Raw genomic sequence first — 16783 nt, forward strand, 5'->3', positions numbered from 1 at the left:
AACAAAACTTTGTCATTTTAAAACATACCTACGTGGTATTGAAAATCAATAAAATTGTGGAACTTTTTGATGGTGGTTGGTTTTACCTTATTTTATATTAATTAATAATTTTAAATTAATAATTCAAAAGCATTATCATACAATTTACGAATGTAAATAGAAGGTTTGGGAATACCTATTGGGATTTTTCAGTGACATTTTTATCTCTTCCGTTCACTAACTTTTCCAGTATTAACTACAAAAAAATAAAAGAAGTTGATAACTTTGGCAACATTTATTTCTGCAACACACATAACAAAGCTTCTGGATAAATATATTTCTAACACAGACTCTTAAAGCATCGGACATCGACTTAACTATATCTATTACAACAATATTCACAACAATTCTCTAGTGTATTTAAATACTTTGAGATTGATACTATTTACCATTACTATATTTGTTTCTACCAAATCCTGTTCACTGCTTAACAAAAGCCTCCCCCAAGGATTTCAGCAACGACCAGGTTATCTATACTTATAATAAATCTGTAGAGAGGTCAATTCTGTACATGAAATATATTTTCAAAATAACTATCAGGGGGTGATTAGTGATCGATACTGATGCCAAAAATGCAATCAGTAAAATTTTTGTCTGTCTGTCTGTCTGTCTGTCTGTCTGTATGTTCCTTATAGAAACAAAAACTACTCGACGGATTTTAACGAAATTTGGTACAATTATTCTTCGTACTCCTGGGCAGGTTATAGGATACTTAGGAATTCCCACGGGAACGGGAATTAGCGGGAAAATCCTTTTGTATGAAAAATCTAAACCGCTTAAGTTAGACACTTTAAATTTGGCATGCAGGTACCTAAGTAAACTTAAAGCTTAGTTACAACAGGATATTGCAAAATCCCACGGGAACGGGAGTTAGCGGGAAAAAACATTTTTATGAAAAAATCTAAACCGCGTAAGATAGATGAAGGGGGTAAAACGGGATCCACGCGTACGAAGTCGCGGGCGGCCGCTAGTAATACATAATATAATAATGAGTACTGACCAGGTGCTTCCCACCACCAGATCCACCGAGGGAACTGCCCAAACTACGTTTTCTAACAAATCCTCATTTTTTCAGCAAATATTACTATGTTGTCCCGGAGTGGTGGTAGGGCAATCTTTATTTGGGACGTGTATAAGTGCCCTGGAAAAGGCCTAATGTTCTGAATAAAATATTTGAATAATATGAATTTCATTTCATGTAAAATTGATAATGATAAAAGTAACAATCCCAAGTGATTTTGCAACATATAAAAATCTTTCGCTGGTAATTAGTATTCTAGAATTATCCTCAAAACTTTACTCACATTTGAAATTAGTTTCAAGGCTTAAAATAAATTGAGTCTTGAGACAAAGTAAAACCTACTAAGCCTTGAAACTCGTTTTAAAATCGGTATTTTTAGTTGTTACATTTAGTCCTAAAATACAGGTAGAGCACCTAATTTAATTAGACAACATTCACTTAATGCTAGAATATGCTATTCTTATTGACTTTTAAAATTTGACTTCATCAACATTTTATTGCGATGCGTATACTAAATTGAAATTATTTACTCTTACAGTAATTTACATTAACCAATTGTAATATTATTATACCTAAGCCATTTCACTGTATACTGCTCTTCTCAGAATAATATTTAAAGTCTGTTCGCCGAGAGTTAATAAAAAAAAATATCAGAGGTTCTAAACTCATTATAAATTGCGGCCCGCTAATTATTTTTGTCGATATAATGAAAAAGTTGGTAGATTATCATTATTACCTCTTTTAAATTTACGGGAATTATTCCGGTTAAGGCATACGTGGGGATACGGATCAAACACGTGGCTTCCATGTGTTGGATAAAAAGTATTTCATTATTATCAAGTGGCTTATAGTGTATCCCAATGTTGGGCAAAGCCCTACCCACTGTCATACCATTCATTTTGGTCTTATGTAAAATAAATCTATTCCGTTTCACACATTGCGGCCCGCCGGCCGGGGCGCTTGACGACAGCTGCGAGGCTCGTACCATGGTACTCAGTGCGCGTTGTGACAAACGATGCCCGCCATACAGAATGCGATAATTAAGCGACAGTCGCTATTGCAAGACATTTCATAATATTTATCAACTCTCGGCGAACAGACTTTAGAGTCAGTTCCAAAAACCCCTGGTACATAGAGGCCCAATGTTGTCATCGCAAGAGGTTTTCTTGCAAATTGACAGGTCAAATTGCAAGGGTCATTTAAGGAGGCTTGGCCTTATACAGTGTGAGTCACGTTAAAGTGTACATATGAAAATGGATGAAACTAGACCTATTTTTATCGACAAAAAAGTGGTCAAAAATTTTTTGAGATTTTTTAAAACTTTTTATAGAATTTTTTTTCTTTCAAGTACTTATTGTAAAGAAAACGTAATAACTTTTAAACTAAGAGGTATATCCTGATAAAATAAAAACAGTAATAATGCTTAATAAAAGACGATACTAAAAAAATACATAAAATATTCAGAAAATGGCAACAAATAATAAAAAATGATACTTTTTGAAAAAAATCTGTTTTTATTATTTTATTAAAATCTGTTATTATCGTGTTTTTTTGGTTATTTGATAAATTTCTCCAAAAAATGCCCCTATAAAAGGTGGTTTTTATTACTTTGAATTTTTCTCTATCGTATTACCTTTGTAAAACCAAAAATCGCATGTCTCTATCCCTATCACAACATTTGCTATGATCGTTTGAACTAAACCTCTCCGGGCGCGCCATTCAACGCTTCGTTAACAACGAAACTGAAAATGGCTCTAGATTTGTAATTTTGATAAAGACAAGTTAGATTTCAAGTAAAAACAAAAGATTTCGAAGTAAAATAAACATTTTAGTTAAAATTAAAACTGTCCCTACCTGTAGAGGAGAATAATGTTGTGGTAGGCCTTTGTTCAAACTATCATAGCAAATGTTGTGATAGGGATAGAGACATGCAATTTTTGGTTTTACAAAGGTAATACGATAGAGAATAATACAAAATAATAAAAACCACCTGTTATAGGGGCATTTTTTGGAGAAATTTATCAAATAACCAAAAAAACACGAATTTTTAAGCAGATTTTTTTCAAAAAGTATCATTTTTTATTATTTTTTGGCATTTTTTGTGTATTTTATGTATTTTTTTAGTATTGCCTGTTATTTAGCATTATTAATGTTTTTATTTTATCAGGATATACCGCTTAGTTTAAAAGTTATTACGTTTTATTTACAATAAGTAATTGGAAGAAAAAAAAATTCTATAAAAAATTAAAAAAAAATCTCAAAAAATTTTTGACCTCTTTTTTGTCGATAAAAATAGATTTAATTTCATCTGTTTTCATATGTACACTTTAACGTGACTCACACTGTATTACAATTTGGTTGGAATACTAGCAACCTATATTAAACCTATGATTAAGTAAATATACATATTAAAATAAAACTTTGTAAAAAATAATATCATTTTTTTTATAAATTTTACATTGGTAAACATTTTTATATTGTGTAACTTTTAAACTTTCAATTCACACTTTGGGGCTCTAAAGACAGTCTTGTAAACTGATGTTTATTATTTCAACTTTGGTGTCTTTATTGTTGAAAATAAAATATTTCACCCAATATTATTCATATTTTTTAACTAATAATATTTCCGAATGTTCTCATAACCTTACACCTATGATATGTTACAAATTTCCTGTAAGCGAACGATTATAAATGCTTCTTTATTTGAGCACATACATTTCAATGCGAAACAAATAATAAATACTTTTACACTTTTCACAGTGTATCTTTAACATTTAGAAATATTACGAAATGTAATATTATTTTTATAAACCCGTATTTTTATTTCTTTTTTCAAGATAATAATTTCAATTATAAATACTATAAAAAAACAATAATCACAAGTCTTTCAACATTAACTTTTTACTAGGCCTCGCTATTTTTTTAACATTTTCGTCAATAGGTTAACAGACATACGAAAATTATAAATACGTCTATTCTTTCTTTTAGCCTATATATACATACAATCACGCTTTATACCTATAAATACTTAGGTAAAATTTTATTCTTTAACACATAATTATAGAAACTACGGTCACGATTGACTTTTTAATTGATTTTTCCCTTAAAATTACATATCCGGACGCATTCATATCGTATTACTAATTTACTGTATCAACTAACTTTAATTAGGGAAATAGGAAGATAGTTCTAAATAGTGAGAAAATTGACATGAGATATTCTAGGAACGATGAGAATAGCATGTTGGGAAATTATTAGACTGAAGAATATACACCTAGCATTTGTATATTAAATATATCATTATAGTTAGTTATTTACATAACCAGATTTTTAACAAATAAAAACTTATTGGAAATGGTCTTCTATTGTTTCTACAAAATATTCGTACTAAATTATCTAAATTATTTCAACCCTTTAAACTTCTTCAGAACCAAAACAAAATTCTATACAAAGGATTTATCTTAAAGTGAATATTTTATACATACGGTTACTCGTATTAATATCACGCTTGTTTCAACGTCTACATAAAATTCGCCTTATATTTTAAACATTTCGTTGCGTTCACCAAACTATCCAACGTTTCTTTTCATCAAAATATTTCATTTCACTAGTTTGGCAAGCCCATTACAAGATTTAATCAACCTGATTATCCAACACATCATTTAATCAATCACAATATCGTTTTTTTTAATCATACACACTACTGCGGCACTCGGTCTTTAGGTTTCCTTCACGTTACGTTGACCTTTATGGTTGAGGTTTCATTGACGGTCATGTGGTAAATTATGACTTATACAATAGTCAAATAGGTAGCAAAGAGATCTGGTATAGATCGTTTCATCCACGAAGACGCGCCCCACCATTCTTCCGCTAATGTTTGAGTGTTATCGGTACACGCTACATTATCCATCACGCATACTACAGTAATGCCGCTAGGAGCAAACTCCCCGCACCCCGCGCGACCGAGACCAAAAATAGGTGGGGCGCGTCTTTTTTTTTTATGCAAAACAAGGCAGGTATTTGACCACAATCGCACCTGATGTTTAGTGGGATGCAGTCTAGGATGGTACACATCTGCCCTGTAAGTGCCTATTCACTCTCGGCTTGAAAAGGCGCGGATTATAGTTTTCAGGAAAGACAGCAGCAGGCAACGATTTCCAGTCCCTAGCTGTTCGCATTATAAAAGAGTCATCGAAGTCATCAGTCTTCGTGGATGAAATGATCTATAATAGGCAGTCCCTGTTACAAACTGGCTAACAGAACTGCCTCCTTAGGCTTCAACTACATAGAAGTAGAGTTTTCTTTAGTTCCTTTAGATGTTGATTTTTAAAGACAGTATCTACTTTACCTTCAACGAACACAATTCTTATCATCCGGTAGCAGTTCCCATCAGATCCAATATCCTTCAGTTTCAATCAGTCCACTCCGTAACAGTTCCATTTGCGTCCCAACTCAAATCTTCGTTTCCTCGCACTTCGGCACGTCATCGGACCGCGCGCCATCCGGCACTTCGACTGTGACCGAATACCTCAGTTTTTCCTCCTGTCATTTCATGGTGATCTCTGCTTTAATCTTAGGGGGGACCCTAAAGGGGGATGGCAAAGGAGGCGCAGGGTCGTAGTCCTGGGAACACTGGAGCTGGAGTTCCAGAATGTCACGGTGGAGAGACATGATGAGGCGCAGGATTTTCGTGAAGTACTCCAGTTTCTGGAAGAAAGAGAGCGAATAGTTTGTGGTTCCGTTTGTGAAGTTGTTGCGTAACTTTCAGTATAGTATTTATTTTAAATTTTTTGTCTATGTTGAGTTAGTAGGCACTTTCATGTAAGCCGTGGTGTGCTTAGAATCTAATTATTTGTAAAAAAAAACTTAGAAAAAGATCAATTTTCAAAATGTTGTGTCTAGTGTAGTTTAGAAAGAAAACCTGTCGATATCCGTGGACAAGGTTTTGTACAGAAATAAAAAAAATATTTTCATTTTTATGCTGACGTTATGTTTTTTTTTCTGCTCTGCTGTAAAGTACTGCGATATTTGAAAAATTAATAAAGTTGTAGACGAAATTCTAACAAATTAAATTTCAACCATACTTTCCCAATCATCTTCGATTTTTTTTATTCGCAAGTTTTTCTTTTAGCACACCACAGCTTTATTTCATTATACTGAAAATTACGGTTAGCTAATTAACATACTAATTAGACAAACGGCATGCATTCGTATTGTACACTAAAGGGAGATCACAACAGAAACATCAAAAACAAAATCAACAGTATTACTTATTATCTTAGAGCGGTAATTTTTTTCTATTCCCTTTATTGTACAAAATTATTTGTTTAAGTAAGAAAAATATGTAAATATGTAAAAAATTGCATGCTAAATTATTGTAAGTACTGCTCTAAGCGTATAGAAAAGCTTAAAAATAACTTACTGTCAGATACTGTCCCCTCAGTGTACAATATACACAACACTTAAACGGCTTATACGTATTTATGTATAATGTATATTCTCCTCACCAATATAAACGTCAAACGGAAAAATAGTACACAGTGTTTTGTTTCTACTGTCAAAAAAACAAAAGACAGAGAAAGAAAACAGTGATTACATATTTTTTGGACAGTTTTTATCAGTAAGAGGAAATATTACGTATCAAAAGTTTCAGAATACTCGGTATTTTCAAACAAAAATAAAACACGGTGAATACGGCGATGTACAGGCACATCAAGCTAACTCTTTGGGTCTTATGGAGTTGAAATAAGAACGATTTCGGAACCAAAATGTTTCTTCTGATGTGCTATCTGACTGTACAAATAAAAATTTGGGTATTTCGTTTAAAAAATAAAGGGGATTGGTCCGATTCATTAAAATACTTTTTGTAAACATGTTTTTTTAAATAGTTCGATTTTTATTTCAAATACAAGATAAAAAAGTGTTGGATTAAAAAACATATTAATCGTTCCGTTAGGTACGAACACATTTTCAATTTTTTTTTTTTCAAAAATTGCAAGTAATCAAATTGAAATTACTAAAATTTTATGTATTAGGTTTAAAGTAAATAATGTACATACCTGACTACTCTGCATACTGTGGCCGTTGGCTTTCTCTCCACCCACTACGGTACTGCAGGGAAGAGGTTTTGCGATACCTATCGTAACAATTCCTGGAACAAAGGAGAGTTTAATTTAATTTTAATTATCAAACAACGTCATTATCATCAGGTCATTAATAATTTTAGTCTCCACTGCAGGAACATGACTCTCCAATTTTATCATCATCATCATTTCAGCCACAGGACGTCCACTGCTAAACATAGGCCACACCCAATAACTTCGATTGGTAGCGGCCTGCGTCCAGTGCCTTCCTGCTACCTTTATGAGGTCTTCGGTCCACCTTGTGAGTGGACGTCAAACGCTGCGTTTTCCGGTACGTGGACTCCACTCCAGAATCTTGCTACCCCATCTCTCTTATGAACTCTACAATTTACCATAGCAAAATGGAGGACTTGATCTAGACTCTTCACTTTGGCCTTGTTTGGAAAGCCTGACTTATGTTCACATAAGTATTTTTTCTCCCATAGAAGCGACTATAACAAAAGCGAAAAAATACTTCCCCAATCTAAAATCGAATGTGAGGGTGGTCCCTATTCTTCCTGCCAGAACCACACGGTGGTTACTGACTTGAAGTCAAAACAAATAAACCACATAAAGAGCAATAACACAAAACAAAATGGAAAACGCAAGATAAAAAGAGTGCTCTATTTTTAGAAAACTGACACATTTATAATATTAAATACCTGATAAACTGTGTCATATCGTTTTAAAATCACTGTTTTGTCTCCTTTATTATTAAAAAAATTCGTTAAGGTGAACTTGTATAGAGCTCTATTCACTATGATTAAACGGTTAATGTTACACCAATGAACAATATTATGACTTTACTTCAATCAAATATAGACTCATTTATTCGATTTACGATAACCCTTATCAGGTTCTCACAAACACAGTTTTCAAGGTTGAGTTTATTTGTTTAGTTGTTGCTAGTGTTTATTTATATCTCATAATTGTTCACTCCAAGCTCAATGATTACAGTGATTACCTAGTTTCAGAGCACCAAAACAATCTCTTTATTGATTATAATGCTGAATTAAAAAAATAAGCATCAAGAGACGCTGCAAAAGAAACGGAAAATGTCTTCGCGCACATTGAAACCATTGCCAGGCATGTTAGTCCTAAGTCTTGTTGTATAAGATGACCTTTCAGCGCGGTCTTAATAGAACCGACAAAAGCAAGCGAGTGGACTCCGTGACATGTCTAACCCATTGACGGAGATGAGCCGGTCGATTATCTTATCTCATGTGCGTTAGCATAGTGCGTTAAAACAATACCTTTAGCGCTGCAGCGGCGGGAAGTGGATTTCACGCCACAACACATGGAGTATTTTGACAGAAGTGCGTTATTCCTACGTGTTGTTGTGTAAGGTTACCTTTGGGCGCGCTCTTGATAGCGCTAACGGCTGCAGCGAGCGGGCTCCGCGACACGTCCAGGCCATTGACAGAGATGAGCCGGTCGCTTAGCTCATTTGCGTTTGCATAGTGCGTTAAAACAATACGTTCAGGATTCAAGAGCCGTTGCTGGCCGCGAGAAGCAGACCGTTCTAAGTTAGATTACCTTTGGGCGCGCTCTTGATAGCGCTAACAGCCGCAGCGAGGGGGCTCCTCGACACGTCCAGCCCGTTGACAGTGATGAGACAGTCGCTTATATCATGTGCGTTAGCATAGTGCGTTAAAACAATACCTTTAGCGTTGCAGCGACGGGAAAAGGATTTCACGCCACAACACATGGAGTCTTTTGACAGAAGAGCGTTATTCCTACGAGTTGTTGTGTGAGATTACCTTTGGGCGCGTTCTTGATAGCGCTCACAGCTGCAGCGAGCGGGCTCCTCGACACGTCCAGGCCATTGACAGAGATGAGCCGGGCTCCAGGCGGCCGTCGCTGGCCGCCGCGCCGCCGCCCACCACCGACCGGACCACTATCACAGTTGCCCGGCTCGGTGATGGTGATGCGGTCAATGTCGCCTGAGTACTATTATGTCGCAGGCCGCTACCAACCGGGCAACAATACATGGAGATCATTGGGGGAAGACCTATGTTCAGCAGTGGACGTCCTATGGCTGAGATGATTATGATTTCGTACGCCACGCGTCATGGACAGTAGAACGAAGATACGCTCTTGATGGCGTTGACAGCGCTCCTTAGCACATGTGACTAGTGCCTAAAGCATAACAACCACAGATATAGATTCTATATCTGTGGTCTATTCACAGGTGCGTTAGTTCTAGGAATGATGCGTAAAACTCCATTATTTACTTTTTGGCGCACTAGCAATCATTGTAGCAGCGAAGGGGCTCCGTGACACTTCTAGACCCAATGATGAGCCATTCCCCGAGTGCCTGAATCTATTTGACAGTCGTGTTGTTATTACCTTTGGGCGCGCTCTTGATAGCGCTAACAGCTGCAGCGAGCGGGCTCCTCGACACGTCCAGGCCATTGACGGAGATGAGCCGGTCGCCGGGCTGCAGGCGGCCGTCGCTGGCCGCCGCGCCGCCGCCCACCACCGACCGGACTACTATCACTGAACTGCCCGGCTCGGATGGGTCCTGGTGAAATGAAAAACCAAAATGTCATAAAAGTCATTTATCTATACTAATATTATAAAGAGGAAAGATTTGTACCTATTTTTGTATGTTTGTATGTTTGTAATGAATAGGGTCAAAAAGTACTGGGCCGATTTAAAAAATGCTTTCACCATTCGAAAGCTACATTATCCACAAGTAACATAGTCTAAATTTTATTTTGGAAAAACATAGGGTTCAGGTGTCCACGCGCGCAAAGCCGCGGGCGGAAACCTAGTGTTCTGTAAAGAGACTTTTAAAAAGCGCTTTCACACGCTTCAGTATTACTTTAAATCCCCGCCACCTCTTCGCGACAATGGCCAGTACTGAGAAGGAGCTTAGAAGCACAAGAAACTCATTCACCTTCTCTTCAAAGGTTCTGTGTGCTTTATGCTGCACAGTGATAATTCACTTGTTAGCCGTTTGGTTACGTGCGACTCTATTTCATTTACGGTTATGCTATGTTATTTTCTCATTTCTGATTCGATCTCGTTATGAAACACTAAGCTTAGCGGGGCCCCTTCTTAGCACGCAGTGGAATATTGAGCTTCCTAGGCTGTCGCAGTATACCAACACTATTATACGTGGTGCCACCAACGAAGTAGCGCGAAGTAAGGGTTCTTCAATCAGCGGCAAAACAGTTTGACGCCCAAAGTAGCCAAAAAGTTCACAACATCTCTTTCATACAATTTGAATTAGGTTTTATTATCAACTTTTTGTGGGGTCACGAACTATTTGACGCTGGCTGTGACTACTCCATAGTCAGTTAACCGACATCAACAAAAGTAAGAGGTTCTCAATTCGGTTGTTTTGTTTCTGTTGATTGGTTACTTACCAAGTAGTCCAAAATAGAGAAGCCCAGCCCCCGGTCTTCCTTAAGCAGCTGTATGTACTCGATGTGGTCGCTCCACATCGCCAGCCCGCTCAGCGGCTCCAAAGACCTCGACCGGTTCCTCTCCAGGTCGTCTGTGCAGAACTCTGTAATAGAAAGAACGACAAATTGTTATTTGACAGTAACGAAAAACGAAACAAAACATTTGGCAATAAAAAAAAATCCGCTCTGAAAAATGATAATTCCATCTTGATAGTGATCTGTTTGATAATCTGTATGCAATTGATAACATTATCATCATAATATTATTATCATCACGCTACATAAAAACATTGATTTGAAACACTTCGTATTCGTACGCGTATCGAATATCGAGGTTGTCGTGTGAACGACTCGCTGTGTACTCCACGGAAGTCATTAAAAACTATAGAAGTACTGAGCTATTTAAAGAACTTTATGCACCACCTTTTTAACTGTAACCACTCGTACAAACACAGATTAGTTTTTGTACGGAGTTTGACTGATTTTTGACGTTTGTTACAGTTGAAGTAAGATGGTGCAACCCAGGTCTAAGTGTCAATATTTTTACCTGATATTGGCAGAAATAAACCTCTCTACCCAAATAGATTTGGTTTGGAAATTATTAAGGGGGCCGCATATCATTGCAATTATGTTCAGCAGAGGACGTCGGTGGCTGAAACGATGATAACTTTGGTTGCCACTTACCAAAAAGCATATCACACTACCTTCTTGTTGCAAAAAACGGTTCAACTTAAAATAATGTTAAGTTCAAAGTATAGCTTACCGTCATGGTCGTGGCTGGCGGACAAGACCGTGGCAGCGCTGCACAGCGAGGCCACGGAACTCTCGGACTTGGCCTTGATCAGCCGCTGAGGAGGCGCCAGCAGGTCCTGCAGGCTGCCGCCCAGGATCTGGTTCTGGGGAGATAAGCAGAATTTAGCAAATAACTCGTAAAGCTGATAGCCGTTGGGGCAGAAAAGTTCTCGAGTGGCGACCATGGGCCGGAAGACGTAGATCCCACTAGGCGGACCGACGATCTGGTGAAGGTCGCTGGAACAACCTGGATGAGGGTAGCGCAGGACTGGTTATAACGGAAATCCTTAGGCTGATAGTTAACTTATGAGATATGCGGCTGGTCTCCAGTTAACTATCAGAACTACTGCTAGACAAACCTCCTCCACGGGTTTCTATAATTACCGGTCCTGCGCCACCCGCATCTAGGTACTTCCAAGACCTACACCAGATCGTCAGTCCACCGAGTGGAAGTTCTGCCAACACTACGTCTAGTCAACCAGCGATATCTCAACTCTCAACAGTCGCAATGCCCGGGACAAACTTGACCTTCACTGGTTGTGTTTTTGTTGGCAGTCCAGTTATAGATCCTGGCTACACAGGAGTTGCAGCGGTGGGAACGAGAGGTGGGAATAGTCCCGTAGTCGCAATATCCCTTCTTCAATAAATACTAAGTTTCCTCACCCTAGCGATCCCAGCGGCCTCAATCTTGTCCATGCGGTGCTCCTCCTGCTTCCTGACGCACACCAACAAGACTGGTGACGTCACCGCCCGCAGACGCGTCACCACTTCCACGTGATGCGCGCCTAGTACTAGTCAGCCGTTTAATATGTCTTGACTATCTGAACTACTAAGTTCCTTCTTCAATATTGAGAAGACTCCTAGCGTGTCAAGTGCTTCCCGCGACCTTCATCAGATCGTCGGTCCATCGAGTGAACGGGCCCGCCTTCACTACGTTTTTCATTCCACCTAGTACTTAAAGCCCGTTTCTTTCTCTCTCTTTCTCTTCGTCAATAATAAAAACTTCTAAAAAAAAGTCAATTTCCTCACCCTAGCGATCCCAGCGGCCTCGATCTTGTCCATGCGGTGCTCCTCCTGCTTCCTGACGCACACCAACAAGACTGGTGACGTCACCGCCCGCAGCCGCGTCACCACTTCCACGTGATGCGCGCCTAGTACTCGCCAGCCGTTCACCTGAAGAAAAAACAAATACAGATGTATAGCCCGACCAGGAACATAAAAACCCTCGCCATGTTGCGGAAAACTAATGGTACTAATTTCTTTTAATGGCAACAGTAACTGAAAACTTCATTGAAATGTCACCTTGCATGTCAGTCTATTGCTGTCAAAGTTTAAACAAACTTTATTTTAAATGTGCGCAATTGATTTTGTGAATTAAATTGCTAAAATCTTTTTATAGTCGTGAAAGAAAAGTGGTTCACAATGTGCTAAAGTATTTGTCGAAGAGAAATACCAAGGGTTCGGACAATATTTTCATTGAATAATGTTTCCGACAAAGGTTGTCAAATTGACTGACATGTTTATCGTATAGTACAGTCCACTATGAAAATTAGCTGTGATTTGTTTCAACTACCTATTTTAAAAATTTTTGTCACTTTCTAAGTGTTAAATTTTATGGAATTGGGAAAGAAGTACCGAGTTTGAAGCGTTCATGAGCAGACATTGCAGTTGAATATTCAAGTTCAGAATTTGATTATTGATGAATAATAAAATAAATCCTACTAGCTCGATTGATGGTTTCATTTAATTTATTTAAACAAGTTACCCATAATAATATTTTTTTGTTAATTTATGAAAATATCGAATTAGCCCGTAATCCTGAATCCTGATACATAAAGTTAGGCTATTAATTTAACACAGGTACGACTGTACTCAGTGTTGCACTATCAAATGCAATTGACGCGCCACTATGACAGGGTTTTTATGTTCCTGGTCAGGCTATATTTATTTTATTCTTATACTAGCTTTTGACCGCGGCTTCACCCAATTCAATTTAGTTTGTCACAGATCGTCATAAATTATGGTCTTATGTTATTTTGGGTTAAAAACATTAATACTATAAAGTTTCATCAAAATCCGTTCAGCAGTTTTTGCCTGAAAGAATAAGAAACATCCAGACATCCAAACTTTCGCATTTGTAATATTACTAGTAGGATTAGTAGGACCCCTACAAAAAAAATGCAATAAAAAAACAAATCTTAGCTATCAAAATTACTTGAAGAATAGACTTTTTGATCTACATTTAACCCTCGCTGTACTAGGTGGGGTGTGACACACCCCAGTCTTTTAAAAATAGNATTCTGAGCTACGGGCATGTGTGGTTTTCACCACAAAAAAATCAAAGAAGTAGATAACTTTGGCAACATTTATTTCTGCAACACACATAACAAAGCTTCTGGATAAATATATTTCTAACACAGACTCTTAAAGCATCGGACATCGACTTAACTATATCTATTACAACAATTCACAACAATTCTCTAGTGTATTTAAATACTTTGAGATTGATACTATTTACCATTACTATATTTGTTTCTACCAAATCCTGTTCACTGCTTAACAAAAGCCTCCCCAAAGGATTTAAGCAACGACCAGGATATAAAACATATATTAATGAGTACTGACCAGGTGCTTCCCACCACCAGATCCACCGAGGGAACTGCCTAAACTAAGTTTTCTAACAAATCCTCATTTTTTCAGCAGATATTAATGTTGTCCCGAAGTGGTGGTAGGGCAAGCTTTATTTGGGACGTGTATAAGTGCCCTGGAATGGCCTAATGTACTGAATAAAATATTTGAATAATATAAATTTCATTTCATGTAAAATTGATAATGATAAAAGTAACAATCCCAAGTGATTTTGCAACATATAAAAATCTTTCGCTGGTAATTAGTATTCTAGAACTATCCTCAAAACTTTACTCACATTTGAAATTAGTTTCAAGGCTTAAAATAAATTGAGTCTTGAGACAAAGTATAACCTACTACTTAAGCCTTGAAACTCGTTTTAAAATCTGAATTTTTAGTTTGTTACATTTAGTCCTAAAATACAGGTAGAGCACCTAATTTAATTAGACAACATTCACTTAATTCTAGAATACGCTATTCTTATTGACTTTCAAAATTTGACTTCATCAACATTTTATTGCGATGCGTATACTAAATTGAAATTATTTACTCTTACAGTAATTTACATCAACCAATTGTAATATACCTAAGCCATATCTTAAACTGCTCTTCTCAGAATAATATTTAGAGTCAGTTCCAAAAACCCCTGGTAGGTACATATTAGAGGCCCATCGTTGTTATAGCAAGAGGTTTTCTTGCAAATTGACAGAGTGTACTAAGTCAAATTGCAAGGGTCATTATTTTAAGAAGGCTTTGCCCTTATATTACAATTTGGTTGGAATACTAGCTACCTATATGAAACCTATTATTATGTAAATATACATTATTAAAATAAAACTTTGTAAAAAATAATATCTTCTTTTTTGTAAATTTTACATTGGTAATCATTTTTATATTGTAAACTTTACAACTTTCAATTCACACTTTTTGGGGCTCTAAAGACAGTCTTGTAAACTGATGTTTATTATTTTAACTTTGGTGTCTTTTTTGTTGAAAATAAAATATTTCACCCAATATTATTCATATTTTAACTAATAATAATATTTCCGAATGTTCTCTCAACCTTACACCTATGATATGTTACAAATTTCCTGTAAGCGAACGATTATAAATGCTTCTTTATTTGAGCACATACATTTCAATGCGAAACAAACAATAAATACTTTTACACTTTTCACAGTGTATCTTTAACATTTAGAAATATTACGAAATGTAATATTATTTTTATAAATCCGTATTTTTATTTCTTTTTTCAAGATAATAATTACAATTATAAATACTATAAAAAACAATAATCACAAGTCTTTCAACATCAACTTTTTACTAGGCCTGGCTATTTTTTTAACATTTTCGTCAATGGGTTAACAGACATACGAAAATTTTATAAATACGTCTATGCTTTCTTTTAGCCAATGTACAGTCACGCTTTATACCTATAAATAGGTAAAATTTTACTCTTTAACACACAATACTATAGAAACTATGGTGACGATTGACTTCTTAATTGATTTTTCCCTAAAATTACATATCCGGACGCATTCATATCGTATTACTAATTTACTGTATCAACTAACTATAATTAGGGAAATAGGAAGATAGTTCTAAATAGTGAGAAAATTGACATGAGATATTCTAGGAACGATGAGAATAGCATGTTGGAAAATTATTAGACTGAAGAATATACACCTAGCGTTTGTTTAATAAATATAATTATTATAGTTATTTTATTTATACATTTAGGTTTTTAACAAATAGAAACTTAATGGAGCAATGTGAGTCACTTCTGACTGGAATGGTTTTCGAAAATCTGTAAAACTTAGGAATGCTATTGTTTGTACAAAATATTCGTCCTAAATTATCTAAATTATTTCAACCCTTACTTCTTCAGAACCAAAGCAAAATTCTATTCAAAGGATTTGTCTTAAAGTGAGTATTTTATACATATGGTTACTCGTTTTAATATCACGCTTGTTTTCACGTCTAGATACATCTTATAGCATCTTTTGGCTATATTTCTTCTTAAACCTAACTTTCAACAATCGTTGCCATTCTCCAAACCGTCAACCAGTTTGGCCAAACCAAAGCATCAACATTACAGGATTAAATGAGCCTGATTATCCAACACATCATTTAATCAATCACAATATCGTTTTTTTAATCATACACACTACTGCGGCACTCGGTCTTTAGGTTTCCTTCACATTACGTTGACCTTTATTGGTTGAGGTTTCATTGACGATCAAGTGGTAAATCATGGCTTATACAATAGTCGAAGAGGTAGCAAAGAGATCTGGTATAGATCGTTTCATCTACGAAGACGCGCCCCACCATTCTTCCGCTAATGTTTGAGTGTTATCGGTACACGCTACATTATCCATGAGTGCACACGCACACTACAATAATGACGCTCGGATCAAACTCCCCGTCCCCGCACCCCGCGCTTCCCTCGAACAAAAATATGGATTCGTGGATGAAACGATCTACAGGGTGTTAGGTAAAAGGGTATATGAGCCGACACTAGGCTATGTTAACATGGGCATATAAATGGTATGGTGAAGTCAGAAAGAAGAACGGTCATCTGTGACCCAGGCCCGACAGAAACGAGACATACCTCAGTTTTTTTGTCATGTCTTAATTAGTTAAATTATATATTTTTTATATTCGAAATCTATGTATAACACCAAAATATTACCCTTTGTTTTTGTTCAGGCGTTATACAAAAACTAATACAAAATGCCTGTTTATCACCAAAATTGGTAATTATCCTG

The 16783-nt window shown here is 36.4% G+C and overlaps 1 protein-coding gene across 2 annotated transcripts in view; it reads right to left on the minus strand.

The window, feature by feature from the left end:
• LOC114359788 (uncharacterized) overlaps positions 1-12191 on the minus strand; it is a 34093-nt gene extending 21902 nt beyond the window's left edge. Inside the window, exons 1-5 of one of the 2 annotated variants that reach the window (XM_028314293.1) lie at positions 12051-12191; positions 11359-11491; positions 10557-10699; positions 9532-9706; positions 7120-7211 (exon numbers count right to left, since the gene is read on the minus strand). In XM_028314293.1, coding sequence (XP_028170094.1) covers positions 7120-7211; positions 9532-9706; positions 10557-10699; positions 11359-11491; positions 12051-12083 — 576 coding nt within the window. In that variant the 5' untranslated portion in view covers positions 12084-12191. Of the gene's footprint in view, positions 1-7119; positions 7212-8533; positions 8615-9531; positions 9707-10556; positions 10700-11358; positions 11492-12050 lie in introns of those variants that run through there. The other variant, XM_028314294.1, reaches the window with a different exon arrangement.
• Positions 12192-16783: the final 4592 nt, after the last annotated feature.

The sequence above is a fragment of the Ostrinia furnacalis genome, unplaced genomic scaffold (assembly GCF_004193835.3).
Source record: "Ostrinia furnacalis isolate ACB-3 unplaced genomic scaffold, ASM419383v2 OfSCF4658, whole genome shotgun sequence".
Taxonomy (NCBI): domain Eukaryota; kingdom Metazoa; phylum Arthropoda; class Insecta; order Lepidoptera; family Crambidae; genus Ostrinia; species Ostrinia furnacalis.